This window comes from Hyaena hyaena, unplaced genomic scaffold, assembly GCF_003009895.1.
Source record: "Hyaena hyaena isolate Hyena2069 unplaced genomic scaffold, ASM300989v1 scaffold_0, whole genome shotgun sequence".
NCBI classification, from domain to species: Eukaryota; Metazoa; Chordata; class Mammalia; order Carnivora; family Hyaenidae; genus Hyaena; species Hyaena hyaena.
In genome coordinates, this window is record NW_024080632.1 from 4,788,566 (window position 1) to 4,806,636 (window position 18,071).

At 38.0% G+C, this 18,071-nt stretch overlaps 1 protein-coding gene across 7 annotated transcripts in view; it reads left to right on the plus strand.

Annotated features, from left to right (window-relative positions):
• RAD9B (RAD9 checkpoint clamp component B) overlaps nt 1-18,071 on the plus strand; it is a 30,955-nt gene that overhangs the window by 9,838 nt on the left and 3,046 nt on the right. For 5 of the 7 annotated variants that reach the window (XM_039247658.1, XM_039247728.1, XM_039247279.1 and 2 more), the window contains 6 exons: nt 938-1,037; nt 4,117-4,223; nt 10,421-10,527; nt 10,609-10,673; nt 11,208-11,330; nt 12,595-12,835. In XM_039247658.1, the coding sequence (XP_039103589.1) occupies nt 938-1,037; nt 4,117-4,223; nt 10,421-10,527; nt 10,609-10,673; nt 11,208-11,330; nt 12,595-12,835 (743 nt within the window). Of the gene's footprint in view, nt 1-937; nt 1,038-4,116; nt 4,224-10,420; nt 10,528-10,608; nt 10,674-11,207; nt 11,331-12,594; nt 12,836-12,959; nt 13,045-14,178; nt 17,354-18,071 lie in introns of those variants that run through there. The other 2 variants (XM_039247502.1, XM_039247429.1) reach the window with 2 other exon arrangements.

An 18,071-nucleotide genomic window follows, 5' to 3' on the forward strand; every position in this document is an offset into this window, starting at 1 on the left:
AGACCTGAAAGTGAGGCCATCCACGATGTTCAGCCATAGCTAAGCCGAGCTAAGTCAGGACTCAGCCAAATTGTGAGAAACAACAAATGTTTGTTATTTTGGTTTGTTATCCATAAAAAGCTAACTAATGCAGCTTTATACAAAGTAGGTGGTCAATAAATACCTAAGAAATTAATAAATGTCGCTGTTATTAATTTGGTACCCAGTTGGTTGAGAAAGGTTGTTTCTAGTCAGCCCTTTTGATTCTTACTGCAACATTATCGTGCTGTAGAAAGTTACAGCCCACTTGGATTTTTTTACATGGGTGCTGTATTCAAACTTCGATTCAAGTTCTAACTATACATGTTAAAATAGCATAGGCTTGACAAGTCAGTCAGTCTGTCCAAGCTACAGTTTCCTCTTCTGAGATTAAGTGCCTACACCATAGGAATATTGTGAAGATTAGGGGTAATGTATGTAGAATGTGTACCACAGTTCCTGGCACCTACGGTCATAGCCTTTATGGCTACACACTCTTCCCTTCCTCCTCTCAGAAGAAGAGAATTCACGGACCATATGTTCATGTCAGACTTCTGAAAGTCTGAGAAATCTGGAAATAATAAACCTGGGTAAAAGGTGGTGAAAGGGAATCATAAGTATGTGAACTGTAATGGGCAACCACTATTTTACACACAATTTAAGAAATAACTTGTATTTCAAAAGAACTTGGGACCTCTACTGACTGATAGTGTCCAAGGACCTAGCATGTTGCATGGTGTCCACTAGGGGGCGATAAACACATTTCGTAAAGGAATAGTGTTCCTTCAAGCTATGTATGCATCTGCCTGATAGTAAATGTTACTTTAATTTTATTATTTTAACTTGGCTGTGACACTTAGACCTTTTAAATAGTTCATTTTGGACTTAATTATTAATAGGTTGATTTATTCTTTTTAAGGTATTAGAAGAACTCATAATGTATGTTTTCAAGAAAGTCAGCCCTTGCAAGTTATTTTTGAAAAGAATATGTGTTCTAATACACTAATGATTCAACCAAGGTAATGAATTCTCCGGTGTTTTATTTTTCTTTTTCTGAATATAACATGGGCACAGAGTAAAGAATTAAGCTGTAGAATCAATTATATGTATTTTTTAAAATGCTAATATTTAACTTGTAGAAATCACCTTACAAAGTAAAGAGGAAGCCATCAGAAAGATAATAGCAGATAATGTAGCTGCATAATGGTAGCAATGATAATTTAGTGGCAAGAAAGTTCTAAAACTGTCCTGTTAGTGGATTTTTATATCAAGTGAAACCAAGAGAGAGAGATTTTACCTAATAATACTTTGCATTTATATATTGTCTTCTGAATCATTAAAAAAAAATGTAATGTTTATCTATTTTTGAGAGGAGGGAAATGAGGGAGGGGGAGAGAGATGAAGACATAGAATCTGAAGCAGGTTCCAGGTCTGAACTGTCAGCACAGAGCCCAATGCGGGGCTTGAACCCATGAGCATGAGAACATGACCTGAACTCAACTGACTGGCCTCTGTCTGAGTCTTAGAACACACCACACAGGGAAACTTTAATATTTTTGATGTAAACTGATTTTATCCCAAATGTTTGCATTTTTTCTTTAGAGAATGAGTTAGGTTCATTTGTCAGTAAAACTGCACTCATTTTTTTTAAGTTAAGCTGTAGCATTAAACATTAATTACTTTGTGAGCCAAGAGATATTTTATCCTTATTGTTTATAAATTATGAAAGCATCTAGAATCTATAGAGGAGTGCAAAGGTAAAATAATGAAAAGTCTTTCTCTCTACTTGTTCCCTCTGTCCTGCTTGGCAGAGTTAACATCAGTCAACAATTTGGTGTATATCCTTGTAGATCTTCTCTAATAGCCAGTCTTTATAGCTCTCCCTCCCCCTATAGCTGTGGGTATCTTTCTTCCTCCTTCCCCTCTCTCAGATTTATATTACATACTAGACACATACTTATAAATGATTTTTTCAAAGCAAATATCCTGCTATTGTTGGGCAACTTACTTTTTAAAAAATACTTTATTAAAAATTTTAAAAAATGTTTATTTTTGAGAGAGACAGAGAGCAAGTGGGGGAGAGGCAGAGAGAGAGGGAGACACAGAATCTGAAGCAGGCTCTAGGCTCTGAGCTGTCAGCACAGAGCCCGACACAGGCTCAAACTCATGGACCAGGAACTCATGACCTGAGTAGAAGTCAAACATTCAACTGACTGAGCCACCCAGTTGTCCCAGGCAACTTGCTTTTTTAAGTTTCTATATCAGTTCCCTTAAATCAATCTTACTCTTTTTTTTTTTTTTTGAGAGAGAGTTGGGGAGGGGCAGAGGGAGAGAGAGAATCCCAAGCAGGGTCCACACCAATGTGGGCCTTGATCTCACAACTGTGAGATCATGACTTGAGCCAAGGGATGCTTAACCGACTGAACCACCCAGGCACCCCCAAATTGTGGTCTTAAAAGTTGTGCCAGTTTACATTCCCACCAGAAGTATAGGGGAATCCTTTCAAGTAAAAGATATGATCAATCCTTAAAATTTCTGCCAACCTGATAGGTAGAAAATTATATTATTAGATGTTCTTTTTTGTTGTGTTTATTGCTAGGGAGTTTAAGCATCTTTTCATACTTTTTTTAGGAATTGTATTTTTCTTCGTTTTTGAATTTGAACACTATGTTGTCATTTTTAAAAAATGTTTTTAAATTTATTTTGAGAGAGAGAGCAGAGGGAGGGACAGAGAGCGAGGAGAGAGAGAGAGAATCCCAAGTAGACTCCATGCTATCAATGCAGAGTCCGACGTGGGACTTGATCTCACAAACTGTGAGATCATGACCGGAGCCAAAATCAAGACTCAGCTGCTTAACAAACTAAGCCAATCAGTACCCCTATGCTGTCACTTTTTAATATCAGGTTATTTGGTAACTTATAAAACACCTCCCCTGTAACACTGGAAAAGTTCTAGGTGAGCTTGGTAGGTGTTCCTGATATTTTGACATCAAGAAACACTGCTGAGGGGGCGCCTGGGTGGCTTAGTCGGTTAAGCGTCCGACTTTCGCTTAGGTCATGATCTCGCGGTTCGTGGGTTCGAGCCCCGCGTCGGGCTCTGTGCTGACTGCCAGCTCAGAGCCTGGAGCCTGTTTCAGTCTGTGACTCCCTCTCTCTCTGACCCTCCCCTGCTCACGCTGTCTCTCTCTCTCTCTCCTAGAAATAAATAAAACATTAAAAAAAAAATAATAAAATAAATAAAAATATTCTTCTTTAAAAAAAAAAAAAAAGAAACACTGCTGAGCTAATGTCTAGCATTGGGTTAACACCAACATTACATGAATTCTAAGAACCTCATTTTTATCTAACAACGCCTCAATTCTAAAAACATCCCAGAAGTTGTAATGCAATAATAAAAAGATAACCTAATTAAAAGCCAGCAAAGGATTTGAATAGATATTTTGCCAAAGAAGATATACAAATGGCTGAAAGCACATGAAAAGGTGCTCATTAGTAGTTAGAGAAATACAAATTAAAAACTTTAAATCTGTCAATTGTGCAGTATGTGAATTCTATATCAATAAAGATGTTTTTAAAAAGGTAGCCCCAGGATAAAAGGGCATTTGGGATGTCAAGACAACCTTGAAAGTAATAGGTAATAATGTAGGTCAAGTAACAAAGGGAAAGAGAATATAGGCAGTAGGCTGCTTGTAAACTTCTACCCTCACCTGGGTCTCCAGCAGGTTCTATTTGAACAACTATGTTTTCTTATATCTCCCTTGGGCATATGATTGCAGGCCATTACAAAATATATTGAGCATATAAAAACATAGAATTAAAGACATTTTCTTCCAAGGTCTGGTTTATCCTGCAGCTTTCACATGTCTTACTAAGAATATATTTTACTATTCTCTTGGCCTGTCAAATGAAGTTACCATTTTAAAATATACTAAAAATATTGCAGCTCACATAGAAGAAAGAAAAAAAAATTTTGGTAAGCCTTTTAAAATCTAGCCTGACCTGTTTATTTCCAGATTAAAGATTTGAGTCATATTTAATAAGATTATTTTTTTCTGCTTGTTCTTCAAATAATGTAATACTTTTCTTTACATTTTGTAGAGTTCTTGCTGAGGCAATTGTTCTTTTCACATCAAGTCAAGAGGAGGTTACTCTTGCCGTTACCCCACTCAGTGTTTGCCTTAAGAGTTCCAGTGACGAACCAATGGGTAAGGACTACATCTGCCGTGACACTTGGATGGAATGTCACTTCCTGGCTTTCTTGATTACTGACCACAATAAACATTAGTGCCATAACATTTATTCTTGTCTAAAAAGAAGTAAGATGTAGAAAGATCATTAACAATTGTGAGAGATCCAGGAAATGGAACACAACCAGTAATTAAAATATTTGGCTTTGAAATTCAGGTTGTTTTTTTAAAATATTAATTAATTGATTTATTTTTAAACTTACATCCAAGTTAGTTAGCATATAGTGCAATTATGACTTCAGCAGTAGATTCCTTAATGCCCCTTAACCCATTTAGGCCATCCCCCCTCCCACAACTCCTCTGGTAACCCTCTGTTTTTCTCTATATTTAAGAGTCTCTTATGTTTTGTCCTCCTCCCTTTTTTGAATATTATTTCTGCTTCCCTTCCCTTATGTTCATCTGTTTTGTATTTTAAGTTCCTCATATGAGTGAAGTCACATGATATTTGTCTTTCTCTAATTTCGTTTAGCATATTGCCCTCTAGTTCCATCCACATTAGATTGCCAATGACAAGATTTCATTCTTTTTGATTCCCAAGTAATAGTCTATTGTATATATACACCACATCTTCTTTATCCATTCATCATTGATGGACATTTGGGCTCTTTCCGTACTTTGGCTGTTGTCAGTAGCGCTGCTATAAGCATTGGGGTGCATGTGCCCCTTTGAAACAGCATGAAACCCCTTGGATAAATACCTAATAGAGAAATTTTGGGGTAATAGGGTAGTTCTACTTTTTTAATTTTTTGAGGAAGCTTCATATTGTTTTCCAGAGTGGCTGCACCAGTTTGCATTCCCACCAGCAGTGCAAAAGAGATCCTCCTTGCCAACATCTGTTGTTGCCTGAGTTGTTAATGTTAGCCATTCTGACAGGTGTAAGGTGGTATATTATTGCGGTTTTGATTTGTATTTCCCTGATGATGAGTGATGTTGAACGTTTTTTCATGTGTCTGTTAGTCATCTGGATATCTTTTTTGGAGAAGTGTCTACTCATGTTTTTTGTACATTTCTTCACTTATTTGTTTTTTGGGTGTTGACTTTGGTAAGTTCTTTATAGATTTTGGATACTAACCCTTTATCTGATATGTCATTTGCAAATATCTTCTTCCATTCTGTTGATTACCTTTTGGTTTTGCTGATTTTTTCCTTTGCGGTGCAGAAGGTTTTTATTTTGATGAGTTCCCAATAGTTCATTTTTGCTTTTGTTTCTGTTGCTTCTAGAGACCTGCTGAGTAAGAAGTTGCTATGGCTGAGGTCAAAGAGGTTTTTGCCTGCTTTCTCCTCTAGGATTTTGATGGTTTCCTGTCTTATGTTTAGGTCTTTCATCCATTTTGAGTTTATTTTTAGAAATACAGATTGTTTTAAAATTAGGAGAATGGTGGGCGGTCTGGGTGGCTCAGTTGGCTAAGCATCCAACTTCAGCTCAGGTCATGATCTCACGGTTCACGAGTTCACCCCCCTGTTTCAGGCTCTGTGCTGATACCTCAGAGCCTGGAGGCTGCTTCAAATTCTGTGTCTCTCTCTGCTTCTCCCCCACATGTGCACTCACTTTTTCTCCTCAAAAATAAACATTAAAAAAAACATAAAAAATATACAATTAGGAGAATGGTTATTGAGAAAAGTATATCTTCAGTTAAGATTTTATGATCTGTTTTTCGGGGCACCTGGGTGGCTCAGTCGGTTGAGCGTCCAACTTTGGCTTAGGTCATGATCTCATGGTTCGCGGGCTCGAGCCCCACATCGGGCTCTGTGCTGGCAGCTAGCTTAGAGCCTGGAGACTGTTTCGGATTCTGTGTCTCCCTCTCTCTCTGACCCTCCCCTGCTCATACTGTCTCTCTCTCTCAGAAATAAATAAAACATTAAAAAAAAGATTTTATTATCTGTTTTTCATCTATTTTTTAAGTTTTGTTTTGTTTTTTAAATAATTTCTACACCCACCATGGGGCTCGAACTCACAACCCCAAGATCAAGAGTTGCATGCTTTTCTAAAAAGCCAGCCACTTGCCCCTGTTTTTCATCTTTTATCACCCTTTGTGTTTAGCACAAAAAAATTAAGAGGGAGCAATTCAATTGAGATTATCTTTGATCACGTAAGAAGAAAAAGTGGCTTCAAATTAGAGATGTAGGATATTCCAGATGGCAAATACACTTGGCAAAAAATGTGAATACTTAAGTCAGCTCTTTCAAGAGCTATCTGGATTGAATGGAGAAACTAAGGCATGATTAAATTGGGAGTTTTGCTATCAATTGACTAGGGTCTTTTGGGCACAAGCTGTTTGTGACTCTTTAACTTTTGTGTAGTGTGTGTGTGTGTGTGTGTGTGTGTGAGTGATAGCAGTGAAGAATGCAAAGGGAGAGAATTGTATTATTTTGAAGTGAAAAACCAGTAGAACCAGGGCTAAAGTTGGATCAGATGATCTTAGTGGTGTTTAGTTTGCGCCATGTTCTTTCTTAAGTGGTTTCCGTTTATGAATTGGTGTGATCTTTGTAACAGCTCTGTGATGTGCGTACTGTTATGCCCATTTTTCCATGTGAAGAATATGAAGCACAGAGAAATTAAGTGACTTGCCTGGTGTCACAGTAAGTGCTGGATTATTATCTGAATGTAGGCTTCAAGGCACAGGCTCAATACCACTGTGCTATTATTACTTCTCACTGGTCTTATCTAGCATTGTCTTTTGACACTCAGAAGTGCATGATCTGGAAAATATATGTTTGTTCTAGTGAAAGGATCTGTTTTATATTCCATAATGCCATCTCTGAATAAAGGTGGCCATTTAGTTACCAGGAGACACTGTCCCTTGTGAGCAGCTTTCTAATGAGTAATTATAGTTATGGTTGACTGGGGACATTCAGGCACCAGTAGCAATTGGGGACCCAATTGTTAATTTTATTTTAATTTTTAAAAAATTTATTCATTTTTGAGAGACAGAGACAGAATGCAGTGGGGGAGGGCCAGAGAGCGAGGGAGACACAGAATCTGAAGCAGGTTCCAGACTCTGAGCTGTCAGCACAGAACTTGATGTGGGGCTCAAACCCACAAACCGTGAGATCATGACCTGAATCATAGTTGGACACTTAACTGACTGAGCCCCCCAGTCACCCACCAGTTGTTTATTATTGAACTCACTCTGTGCTAGTACACTGGAAGTGACATGAGCCTTCTTCTTTGATATGAATGTATTTTTAGGATAGTGTTTGGTCCTTTTAAAAAATATATACCATTTATCATTTGTTTTTACACAATTCACATTCATTGAAGAAAATAAAAAACACAAAATAAACACTAATAAAAAAGAAGTCACCTGAAATCCCACTATTCAGAGATAAGCAGTTTTAATACTTTGGAACATCTTCTATAATTCAGATCTAACGACAGAAAATTGGTTGAGTGAAAGTAATGAAATACTATAAAGCTATTAAAAGTAATCCAATTAAAAATGGGCAGAGGACCTGAATACCCATTCTTCCAAAGAATGCGTACAGATGGCCACAGACATATGAAAAGATGCTTACCATCACTCATCAGCAGGGAAATGCAAATCCAAACCACAGTAAGGATGTGAGGGCGACCTGGCTGCAATATCTGTTAACCCATCCATCACCAAGGTTGATTCGACTGATCTGGCTGGCTAGGCGGGTGTCCTCTTCCTCCCTCACTCCTCGATGTATGTCCCTCCCAAAGCTGTATGCTCAGTTGAAGAGGACGACCTTCCCCAGTAGAGGACTGTCCAGGAGTAGCTGCTCTCCCCTGCTAGAGCCTTCAAACAAGTTCTCATGGTCCTTTTGCAGGAGCACTTGGGTAGTCAAGCTTCCAAGACTCGAGACACATCCAGATGAGGTGCTGCATGTGGTAGTCTGCTTTTCTTTAAAGAAAAAAAAACCCGGAATGAGATAATCATCTTAACAGCTGTCAGAAGGGCTAAAATAAAAAACACAAGAAATAACAAGTGTTGGCAAGGATGTTGAGAAAAAACAACTCTTGTGCACTGATGGTGAGAATATAAATTGGTGCAGCCTCTGTGTAAAATAGTATAGAGTTTCCTGAAAAAAACTAAAAATTGAAATACCAGGGGCACCTGGGTGGCTCAGTTGGTTAAAGTGTCCGACCCTTGATTTTGGCTCAGGTTATGGAATCATAGTTTGTGAGATTGAGCTTTGTCTCGGGCTCTGTGCTGACAACATGGAACCTGCTTGAGATCCTCTCTCTACCTCTCTCTCTGCGCCTTAGCCACTCATGCTCTCTCTCTCTTTCTCTCTCTCTCTCTTAAATAAATAAACTTAATAAATACGATATGAGCCAATAATTCCACTATTGGGTATTTACCCAAAGAAAATGTAAACACTGATTTGAAAAGGTATATGCACCCCTGTGTTCACTGCAGCATTATTTATAATGGCCACGATTTGGAAGCAACCCAAGTCTATCCATAGATGAATGGATAAAGAAGATGTGGTATGTATGTAATGTAATATTACTCAGCCATAAAAAATAATGTTATTTTGCCATTTGCAACAACATGGGTGTACCTAAAGGATATAATGCTAAGTGCAATAAATAAATCAGAGAAAGACAAATACCATATGATTTCTCTCATATGTGGAATTTAAGAAACAAAATGAATGAACAAAGAAGAGACAAAAACCATTCTTTAAAAATTTTTTTGAATGTTTATTTATTTTTGAAGGAGAGACAGAGAATGAGCAGGGGTGGGGCAGAGAGAGAGGGAGACACAGAATCTGAAGCAGGCTCCAGGCTCTGAGCTGTCAGCACAGAGCCCGATGCAGGACTTGAACTCACAAGCTGTGAGATCATGACCTGAGCCAAAGTCAGATGCTTAACCAACTGAGCCACTTAGGCACCCCAGTATTCTCATAAATGTAGAGAACAAACTAGTAGTTGGTAGAGGTAAGGTAAGTGGGGACATGGATGATATAAAGGGGATTAAGAGTACACTTATATTGATGAATACTGAGGAATGTATAGAATTGTTGAATTATTATATACCTGAAACTAATGTAACAGTGTATATTAGGGCTCAGTCGGTTAAGCGTCCGAATTCGGTTCAGGTCATGATCTCACCAATTGTGGGTTCGGGCCCCACGTCGGGCTCTGTGCTGACAGCCAGCTCAGAGCCTGGAGCCTGTTTCAGATTCTGTGTCTCCCTCTCTCTCTGACCCTCCCCTGCTCACACTGCCTCTCTCTCTCTCTCTCTCTCAGAACTAAATAAAACATAAAAAAAACAGTGTATATTAATTACACTTCAAGTAAGGTATAAAAAGAAAATGGAAGAAAACATACTTGTGCGTGTATATACCTCTGAGCATTTATATCAAACATTTTTATAGTGAATAAACAAAATAATGTATTCTTGTCACTTATGTTTCTGCGGGTTTGTGGGGCTCAGCTAGACAGTTCTCACTTGGGAGTCTTTCATGCAGTTGCAGTTAGATAGTGGCTGGGTCTGGAATCATCTGGACATCCAGGATCTCTGGTAGTTGATGCTGGGAATGCAGGTGGGCTGTTAACCAGAGTGACTGCAATAGATATGGCCTCTCCGTTAACTCAGACTTCATTCATATGGCATGAACTCACCATGCTGGCTGAGTTCCAAAAGTGAGTGTTATAGGACAGAAGAAGTGGGTAGAGAATAGAGGAAGTAGAAGTTGCCAGTTTCTTAAGGCCTGGGATCAGAAACCAGCGCCAGGCCATTTCATCTATAGCACCATATCCTACTCGTCACAGTAGTCAGAGAGCCCTCCTACCCAAAATTAAGAGAAGGGGACATGGACATAGACCCCATCTCTCAATGAAGGAATATCAAAGGATTTGTGGCTTTTAATATACCACTTACAGTTGTGTTTTCATATTAAAATTTAACAAATGGGGTGCCTGGGTGGCTCAGTGGGTTAAGCACCTGACTCTTAATTTCAGTTCAGGTCATGATCTCAGTTTGTGAGATTGAGCCCCACACTGGGCTCTGTGCTGACAGCGTGGAGCCTACTTGGGCTTCTCTCTCTCTCTCTCTCTCTCTCTCTCTCTCTCTCTCTGTCTCCATGCTCATACATGCTCTCTCTCTCAAAATGTTTTTTAAAAATTTCACAAGTACCTCTGGAACTAATTTTATTCATTATTTTCCTATAACATTGAACAGATTTGACCAGTTCTGTGTACAGTGAGATGTTTGTTGCCCCAGATGAGTTTGACTTCTTTCAAATTGGAGTTGATAGTGAAATAACATTTTGCTTCAAAGAACTGAAGGTAAAGAAAAGTTTGTGTCAAAATTTCACTGGTAGTTTTTAACTAAATATTACAAGTATTTTTCTTCTTTTTTTCTTTCAGGGAATGCTGACATTTTCAGAAGCTACACATGCTCCTATAGCCATTCATTTTGATTTTCCTGGGAAGTAGGTCCTTGGGAATTTTTCTGAGTTTTTTTATTGTTATATATCAATAATAAAACCCTTTGGATCGCTTTGCAGTTAATTCACACCTCAGGAATTGCTTACTTTATTAGCAACACTTATCAAACTAAAATTTTGAAGGATGCCATAACACAGCATTTTTAATTGGTAATTGAGGAAGATATATTCTGCAGAGTGAAAACTTATAAATTTGACATGGTACCAAATAAGTTGCCTAATTAGAAAATTATACATGGCTTAAATAAATCTAATCTCTATGAAGTTCTGATATTTTATATGGTATTTCAGAACTAAAATTTCAAATGAGATTAGGTTAGGGTAGATGTATTTTATGAAACTGGATCTAATGATGTCAAGGTCCCTTTCAGCTCTTAGGACTGTGTTAAATTTGTGAAAAGACCAAAAGGACTTCTATTGTCTCTTTTTACTCTTGAATTTAGTGTCATTTTCTAATGTTTTCCCAATATCCATCAGAAAATGTGTATGATGTTTGCTCTGACTTTGCCTTTTTTTTAGACCTATGGCCTTAAGTATTGATGATATGTTGTTGGAAGCTAACTTTATTTTGGCTACATTAGCTGATGAGCCAAGTAGAGCATCTTCTCCACAGTCACTGTGTCTTTCGCAAAAACAAAAAAGGTAAGGCCAATGTTTCAACGTTTTTATTGTTTGGGAAAAAGCTATTGCAGTCTTATTCTGAAATAATTTATTGGCATTCGTTTAGGAAACAATCAAGGAACAAAACATTAGATCAGATTGACTGAATCAGGAAGAGCTACTGTGGGACCTAACAAGCATTGAAATATCCTCAGTAATGCATTATAAATTTGCTTTTTCTATTCTGATCAGAATTTAATAGGACTGTCTGGCTTATCTTTGTTATTACCCAAAACTCATTTCCATTTTTGGTAGTCATTTTTTAGGAGGGATACAGTGTTAAGCTTCACCGGACAGTTTCTATTCACTGCCTAGAATTCTCTTTCTCAGACAAGGGGACAGCCATTGTTTTTCTTTCCTTTTTTTTTTTTTTTGTCTCTTAATAACTTTCTTTTTCTTCCTCCCTCCCTCCCTCCCTCCCTTCCTTTCTTTCTTTCTTTCTTTTTCTTTTCTTTTCTTTTCTCTCTCTCTCTCTCTCTCTCTCTCTCTCTTTCTTTCTTCCCCTTCCTTCCTTCCTTCCTTCCTTCCTTTTTGGTGCAGGGTGCTTCACTGTAAAAGTAGCTTAAAGGTACTATGGGAAATTTGGAAAATACAGAAAAGTACAAAGAAGAGAATCAAAATTGCACCACCTGGAGATAGCCACTGCTACCACTTGACTCACCTTTTTTTCTCTTATTTTGCATACACTTGTGTCTTAAAATAAGATCAGGATCATATAGCATATGTAGTTTTGTATCCTGTTTTCCCCCCACGGAATATATTGTGAATATGTTCGAGTATCACTGATTATGACTTGGAAACATGATTTTTCTTTAAGATTTTAAGTACTTTCTACACACAACATGTGGGGCTTGAACTCACAACCGCGAGATCAAGTCACACGCTCTACTGACTGAGCCAGCCAGGTGGCCCTGGAAACATGATTTTTAATGACTGTATAAAATTTTATCATACAGATGTTTAGTATTTGACTTTTTTTCTAACTTCAGACCTGTAACTATATTACAGGTTTGTCTCATGCACACTGGGTTGCTTCACTGAAGAATTTGAATCTGTAGGGAAAATTTCTAAGTAATTCTACATATTTCTAACTAATATGTAAAATTTAGCTTTCAACAACTAGCTCCGTGTTGTTTCAATATATTCTCTAAGCCAGTATTATCACTGTTATCCCATATTGCTTCATCAGTTATATGAAAGTATATATACCTAAGCAAACAGTTCATTCAATCTCTTAATACCTCAGGTCAGATCGACTGGGTTCAAATTCAGAGGCTGGTAAAAATGTAACCAGTAAGGCCCCAGAATGTATCCAGAGAAAAGTAGCACCTAAAAGACTTTATCCAAAGGAGACTCTCACAGATGTCTCTGCGCTGGAAAACCGTGACAGCCCCAGAATGAAAAGAGCCAATGGAGACCTGAGTGAAGTGCCGGAAAGCAGTGTCAGCAACACGGAGGAGGTGCCAGGGTCTCTGAATCAGAGGAAGGTAAAGGGAAAGCATTGAGATGTGACCATGTCTTAGGAATTCTCATCATCTGTCTCCTTTTGCAGTCTCCTTGCCCAGGCCCACCCCAATATCCTGAATTTAGTTCATCCTTACTTTTTGACAGGGCAGAGGTGAAACCAGTTTGAGATGGTATAAAGACTGATTTATATAGGGGCCCCTGGGTGGCTCAGTCAGTTAAACATCCGACTTCAGCTCAGGTCATGATCTCACAGTTTGTGAGTTCCAGCCCCGCATCGGGCTCTGTACTGACGGCGTGGAGCCCGGAGCCTGCTTCAGATTCTGTGTCTCCCTCTCTCTCTGCCCCTCTCCTGTTCACACTCTGCCTCTCTTCATCTCTAAACTAAATAAACAATTAAAAAAATGACTTACATAGACTGTCAGTACAAAAGAGTTTAATTGCTCATTGAGTAACAAAGTACATTCAGGTAGAGATTTGGGTCACTTGTTTAAAAGAATAAATTGTGATTGCTTACAAGATACTTATCTGTGAGTACAAATAGTATGCCAAAGTCATATAATTTCTTTTTTAAAATAAGTGTCCTTCTCATTTTATTTTTCAAATTTGGCTGGAAAACCCTTTACTCATTGTGGAACAAACATAAATTTCATCCCAACAAACATCATAAATTTTTTTCATAGTGGAGTCCCAGCTAATAACATTATATTACCAACATTTTATTAGCTGGATGATAAGCTTTATAGAATATTGTTAAGTTAAACCTTATGATATCTATTGAACTGAAGATAAATATGATTTCTTAGAAACTGAAGTATCTGAAATAGTAGTCCCAATTTAACATGTTTACATTATGTTTTATTCAAGCTTCTTTTACTGGAAATATGAGTTTCTTAGAATTAGAAAATTGAAGGGAGAAAGTATTTCTAAAAGTCACTGTTTTATGCTCTATTTTAGAACAGTAAAGTTGGGTTGTAAACTCCATTTATTATTCAGTTTGATGCTATGAGTGTTTTTTAAAAAATTTTTAATGTTTTATTTTTGAGAGAGAGAGAAACAGCACAAGTGGGGGAGGGGCAGAGAGCAAAGGAGACACAAGATCCGAAGCAGGGCTCCAGGCTCTGAGCTGTCAGCACAGAGCCTGACGCAGAGCTTAAACTCACAGACTGTGAGATCATGACCTGGGCTGAAGTCAGCGCTCAACCAGTTGAGCCACCCAGGTGCCCCTTAAGTGTTTACTGAATACCTGTTGTATGCTTAGGAGTTATGGCAGTTTTCTCTTGTGTATTCTTAGCTTGGTTACATAATGAAAACTGAAATTTGTCCTTTGATTATATATAAATATAATGTGCTTACTTTTTCACAGGTAACAACCCAAAAACATTTCTGACTGCTTCAACTCCCTGAAATTCACTAAGATTGCCCGTTTCCTCAGTAGGGAAAGTGATGCGTATAAAGAACTGTAAGCTCCATGAGCACCATTACAGGGCTCTTTGTCAAATTTCCCATCATGTCACTTAAATTCTAAAAAGGAAATTCTATTTTTAAAGGGAATTAATTTGCCTGAATGTGACAAATTCCTGCAAAACTCAAATTCCAATATAGTTAAGTATTTATATGCTTATCATCTTCCTCCCAAACTATTGTGAGCCTTCAAATTGGCTTCCATGCCCCATTCCCCTGCACTCAGGTTCTCCTCCAAGTGTTAGAGAAGAGTTTGTCCAAACCTTGCAGCTGAGGTAGAGTGCAGGGGTTCAGAGTGTTGGCTCCAGATTTTGAGTTCGTAGGTTCACATCCCAGTTTGCCACTTATTAGCTGTGTGACTTGGACAAGTTACACCTCTTTACCTTGGTTTTATTATCAGTAAAATGGAGATGATAATACTACCACCTATTAAATAGAACTGTGGAAATTAATTGAACTAATATATAGAGCTGGCACATGGCTAGTGCTCATTAAATGTTAAGTTATTGTTACACATCACTCTCCTGTCTTCAAAACTCTTGGATCATTCCCTTTTTCCCATAGGATTACACCTAAACTCCTTGGAATGGCATTCAGGGACGTCCCTAAGATATTTAATGTGCTCTTCACCGGGCCTCCTTTCCTCCCTCTTGCCCTGGTTCAAAACACCCTCTATGCCGGGAGTGGCAGATAGGTTTCCTCTCTCCTCTCACCACCACAGTCAGTCATCCAGTCGGTGAGCTAAGTTGAGAATGGCTAAAGCTGTATCTAGTTGATTAGCAGTGTCCGCCATTTGCACTGAGGGGCTGCACCTGTGAGCCAGACTCAAGCTGTAGCCATTATGGTGCTAGTGACATTCGTATAATATGGCCCATCCTATTTGTTCGCTTGTATTTAACTTTTCATTTTAAAATAATTTCACTTTTAAAAAGTTGTAAAATTAGTACAAAGAGTTCCTATATACCCTTCTCCTAGACTCTCCAAATGCTAACATTTACGTGTAATAGTACAATTATCCTTTCATCAGGGAAAAATCAGAAAATACAAATAAGAGATTTTCAGAGATAATCATTACAAACACTTTATTATGACTCTACGCACTCATACTTGCACACATGCACATCAGGCTTTTTTAAATTTTGAAATAAATTCAGAATCACTTCTAGAATTTAGTATAGAATTCCCACATACCATTTACCCTATTCCCTAAATGTTAAGAGTCTCCTTTAGTCTGGAACGTTTTTCTAAATCTTGGTCTGTCTATCTTAACCTTGACACTTCAGCAGAATGCCCCTGAATTTGAATTTTTCTGATGATTTCTTCATGATTAAATTTCAGCTGTGTATTTTCAGCAAGAATGCAGCAGAATGATACTGTGTTGTTCTGCATCATATCTGGAGGCACATGATGGAGACATGTTTCCTTCTTGGTAATCCTAATTTTTATCGTAGAGTTAAGGTGTTCTCTGCCAGATCTCTCCACTTTAGTAAAGGTACTGTTTTCCGTTAGTAATTCAAACTGTCATGGTGGAAGATACTTTGAAACTATATAAATATTCCGTTTCTCATCATACTTTTTGCCTACTAATTTCAACATCCATTGATGCTTTTTTGTCTAAAATAGTTATTACTGTGATGCTTGACAAATGGTAATTTTTTGGGTAATTTTTCTATTATCAGATGAAACTGAACTTTAATAACTCTCCTTCCCATTTGTTATTCGATTATTTAGATCACAAAATGCTCTTGGATATTATTTTCTGGCTAATGATCCATGACTGTCATTTATTTTGTTGCTTGACCTCTCCATATTTGGCCACTGGGAGCCTCTGTCTCTTCGGCATGTCTCCAGCATTTTTGAGCACTTCCTTACTTTCTGGAAATTTAAAGTGTGCTAGGTTTAACTTGTATTTCTCTGACTCCAGTCCAAATGGAATCAGCCATTTCTCCCAGAGTCCTGGTTCCTTTGTTTGGGGATGGTAGATGGAAACAACTTCTGGGTAGTAGGTTTTGTGCTCTTTTGTACTTGGGCTTCTTTGCTTCTAGGCCCTCTCAGCAGACAGAACTAGGAAATGTGTGTATTTTTTGACACATACACACATATCGATCAACTTTTGTATCTATTTGTATGTATACATATACACCTGTGTACATGAAAACCCATGCATTCATGCTGATAACCTCCAGTTCTAACCCAACACCGCAGGCTTATACGGGCCTCCCCCTTTTCTTTAGAACTCCTTCGTCTGGCAAGGAGAAACTTGGCTGTTATTATCCACAACATGTTTACCTACTGTTCAACCTGAGAACATACTTTCAGAATTGCTAACTCATACTCCTGGAAAAATGAATCTGCTAACAGGGGTATAATATTTGCGAACATTTTTGTGTCTTCAAGTATATATTCAAAAGACTTTTTTCAACAGTTTTTCAGCATTACTTAGGGTAGTTTTCTTCCTTCACTCATATTTCAGTATGGTTATGTTAATCATCTGGCACACAGATAGCTTTGTTTGCTTGTCTTCCATTTTGGCTCTCCCCAAATCCGTGCTGATTTGGTCTCTGAGTGCTGAGCCATGAGCCGCACTACAAGTCAGAACTATGTCAGCGTCTCTGCAGAACGGCATCACTCCCTTCTCTGCACTCTTTGTAGAGAATTCATTAGTTTTTCATTGATCATTTGTGTTACTTTTTACACAAATGAGCAGATACGTATATTTTATTTCTTCTTCTTTCTTATACTATAAATGCTGTTTTCCAATTTGCTTTTTGTACCTAAGTAGTATGTACTACAAATCACTCTGTATCCCCCCTCCACCACCAGTTGTGTAGTATTTCACCCATGATGTACCATAGTTAATTCAACCATTCTCTTATATGTAGGCATTTAGATAGCCCCCTCCCCCCACTTATATTTTGCAGTTAAAAAGCTGCAGTGAGTAACTTTTACACATGTATTTTCATATTGTCAAAAGTGTATCTTCAAGGCAAATTCCTAAAAGTGCATTGCTGTTTTTTTACTTTTTAAATAGTTATTTATTTTAAGAGAGATCGCACACAAGCTGGTGTGGGGCAGAGAGAGGGAGAGAGAGAGAATCCCAAGTAGACAAGTAGAATCCCACACTGACAGCACGGAGCCTGATGTGGGGTTTGACCTCACAAACCATGAGATCATGACCTGAGCTGAAGAGTCGAATGCTTAACCAACTGAGTCACCCAGGCACCCAGGTGTGTTGAGTTTATAAATTCTTTACATTTTTTGGATACTAACCCAGTATGGGATAGGTCATTTGCAAATCTCTTCCTCCATTCTGTAGTTGCCTTTTAGTTTTGTTGACTGTTTCCTACACTGTGCAGCAGCTTTTAATTTTGATGTAGTCCCAATAGTTTATTTTTGCTTTTGTTTCCCTTGCCTCAGGAGACATGTCTATAAAGAAGTTGCTACTGCCAGTGTCAAAGAAGTTTCTGATTGGGTTTTCTTCTAGAATTTTTGTGGTTTCAGGTCTCACACTTAGGTCTTTAATTCATTTTGAATTTATTTTTGTGTATGGTGTAAGAAAGTGGCCCCGTTTCATTCTTTTACATGTCGCTGTCCTGTTTTCCCAACTCCATTTGCTGAAGAGACATTCTTTATCCCAATTGGATATTCTTTCATCAAAGATTAATTGACCATATAATTGTGAGTTTATTTCTGGATTTTCTTTCTTTTTTTTTTTTTAATTTTTAATGTTTTATTTACTTCTGAGAGATAGAGAGAGGCAGCATGAGAAGGGGAGGGTCAGAGAGAGAGGGAGAT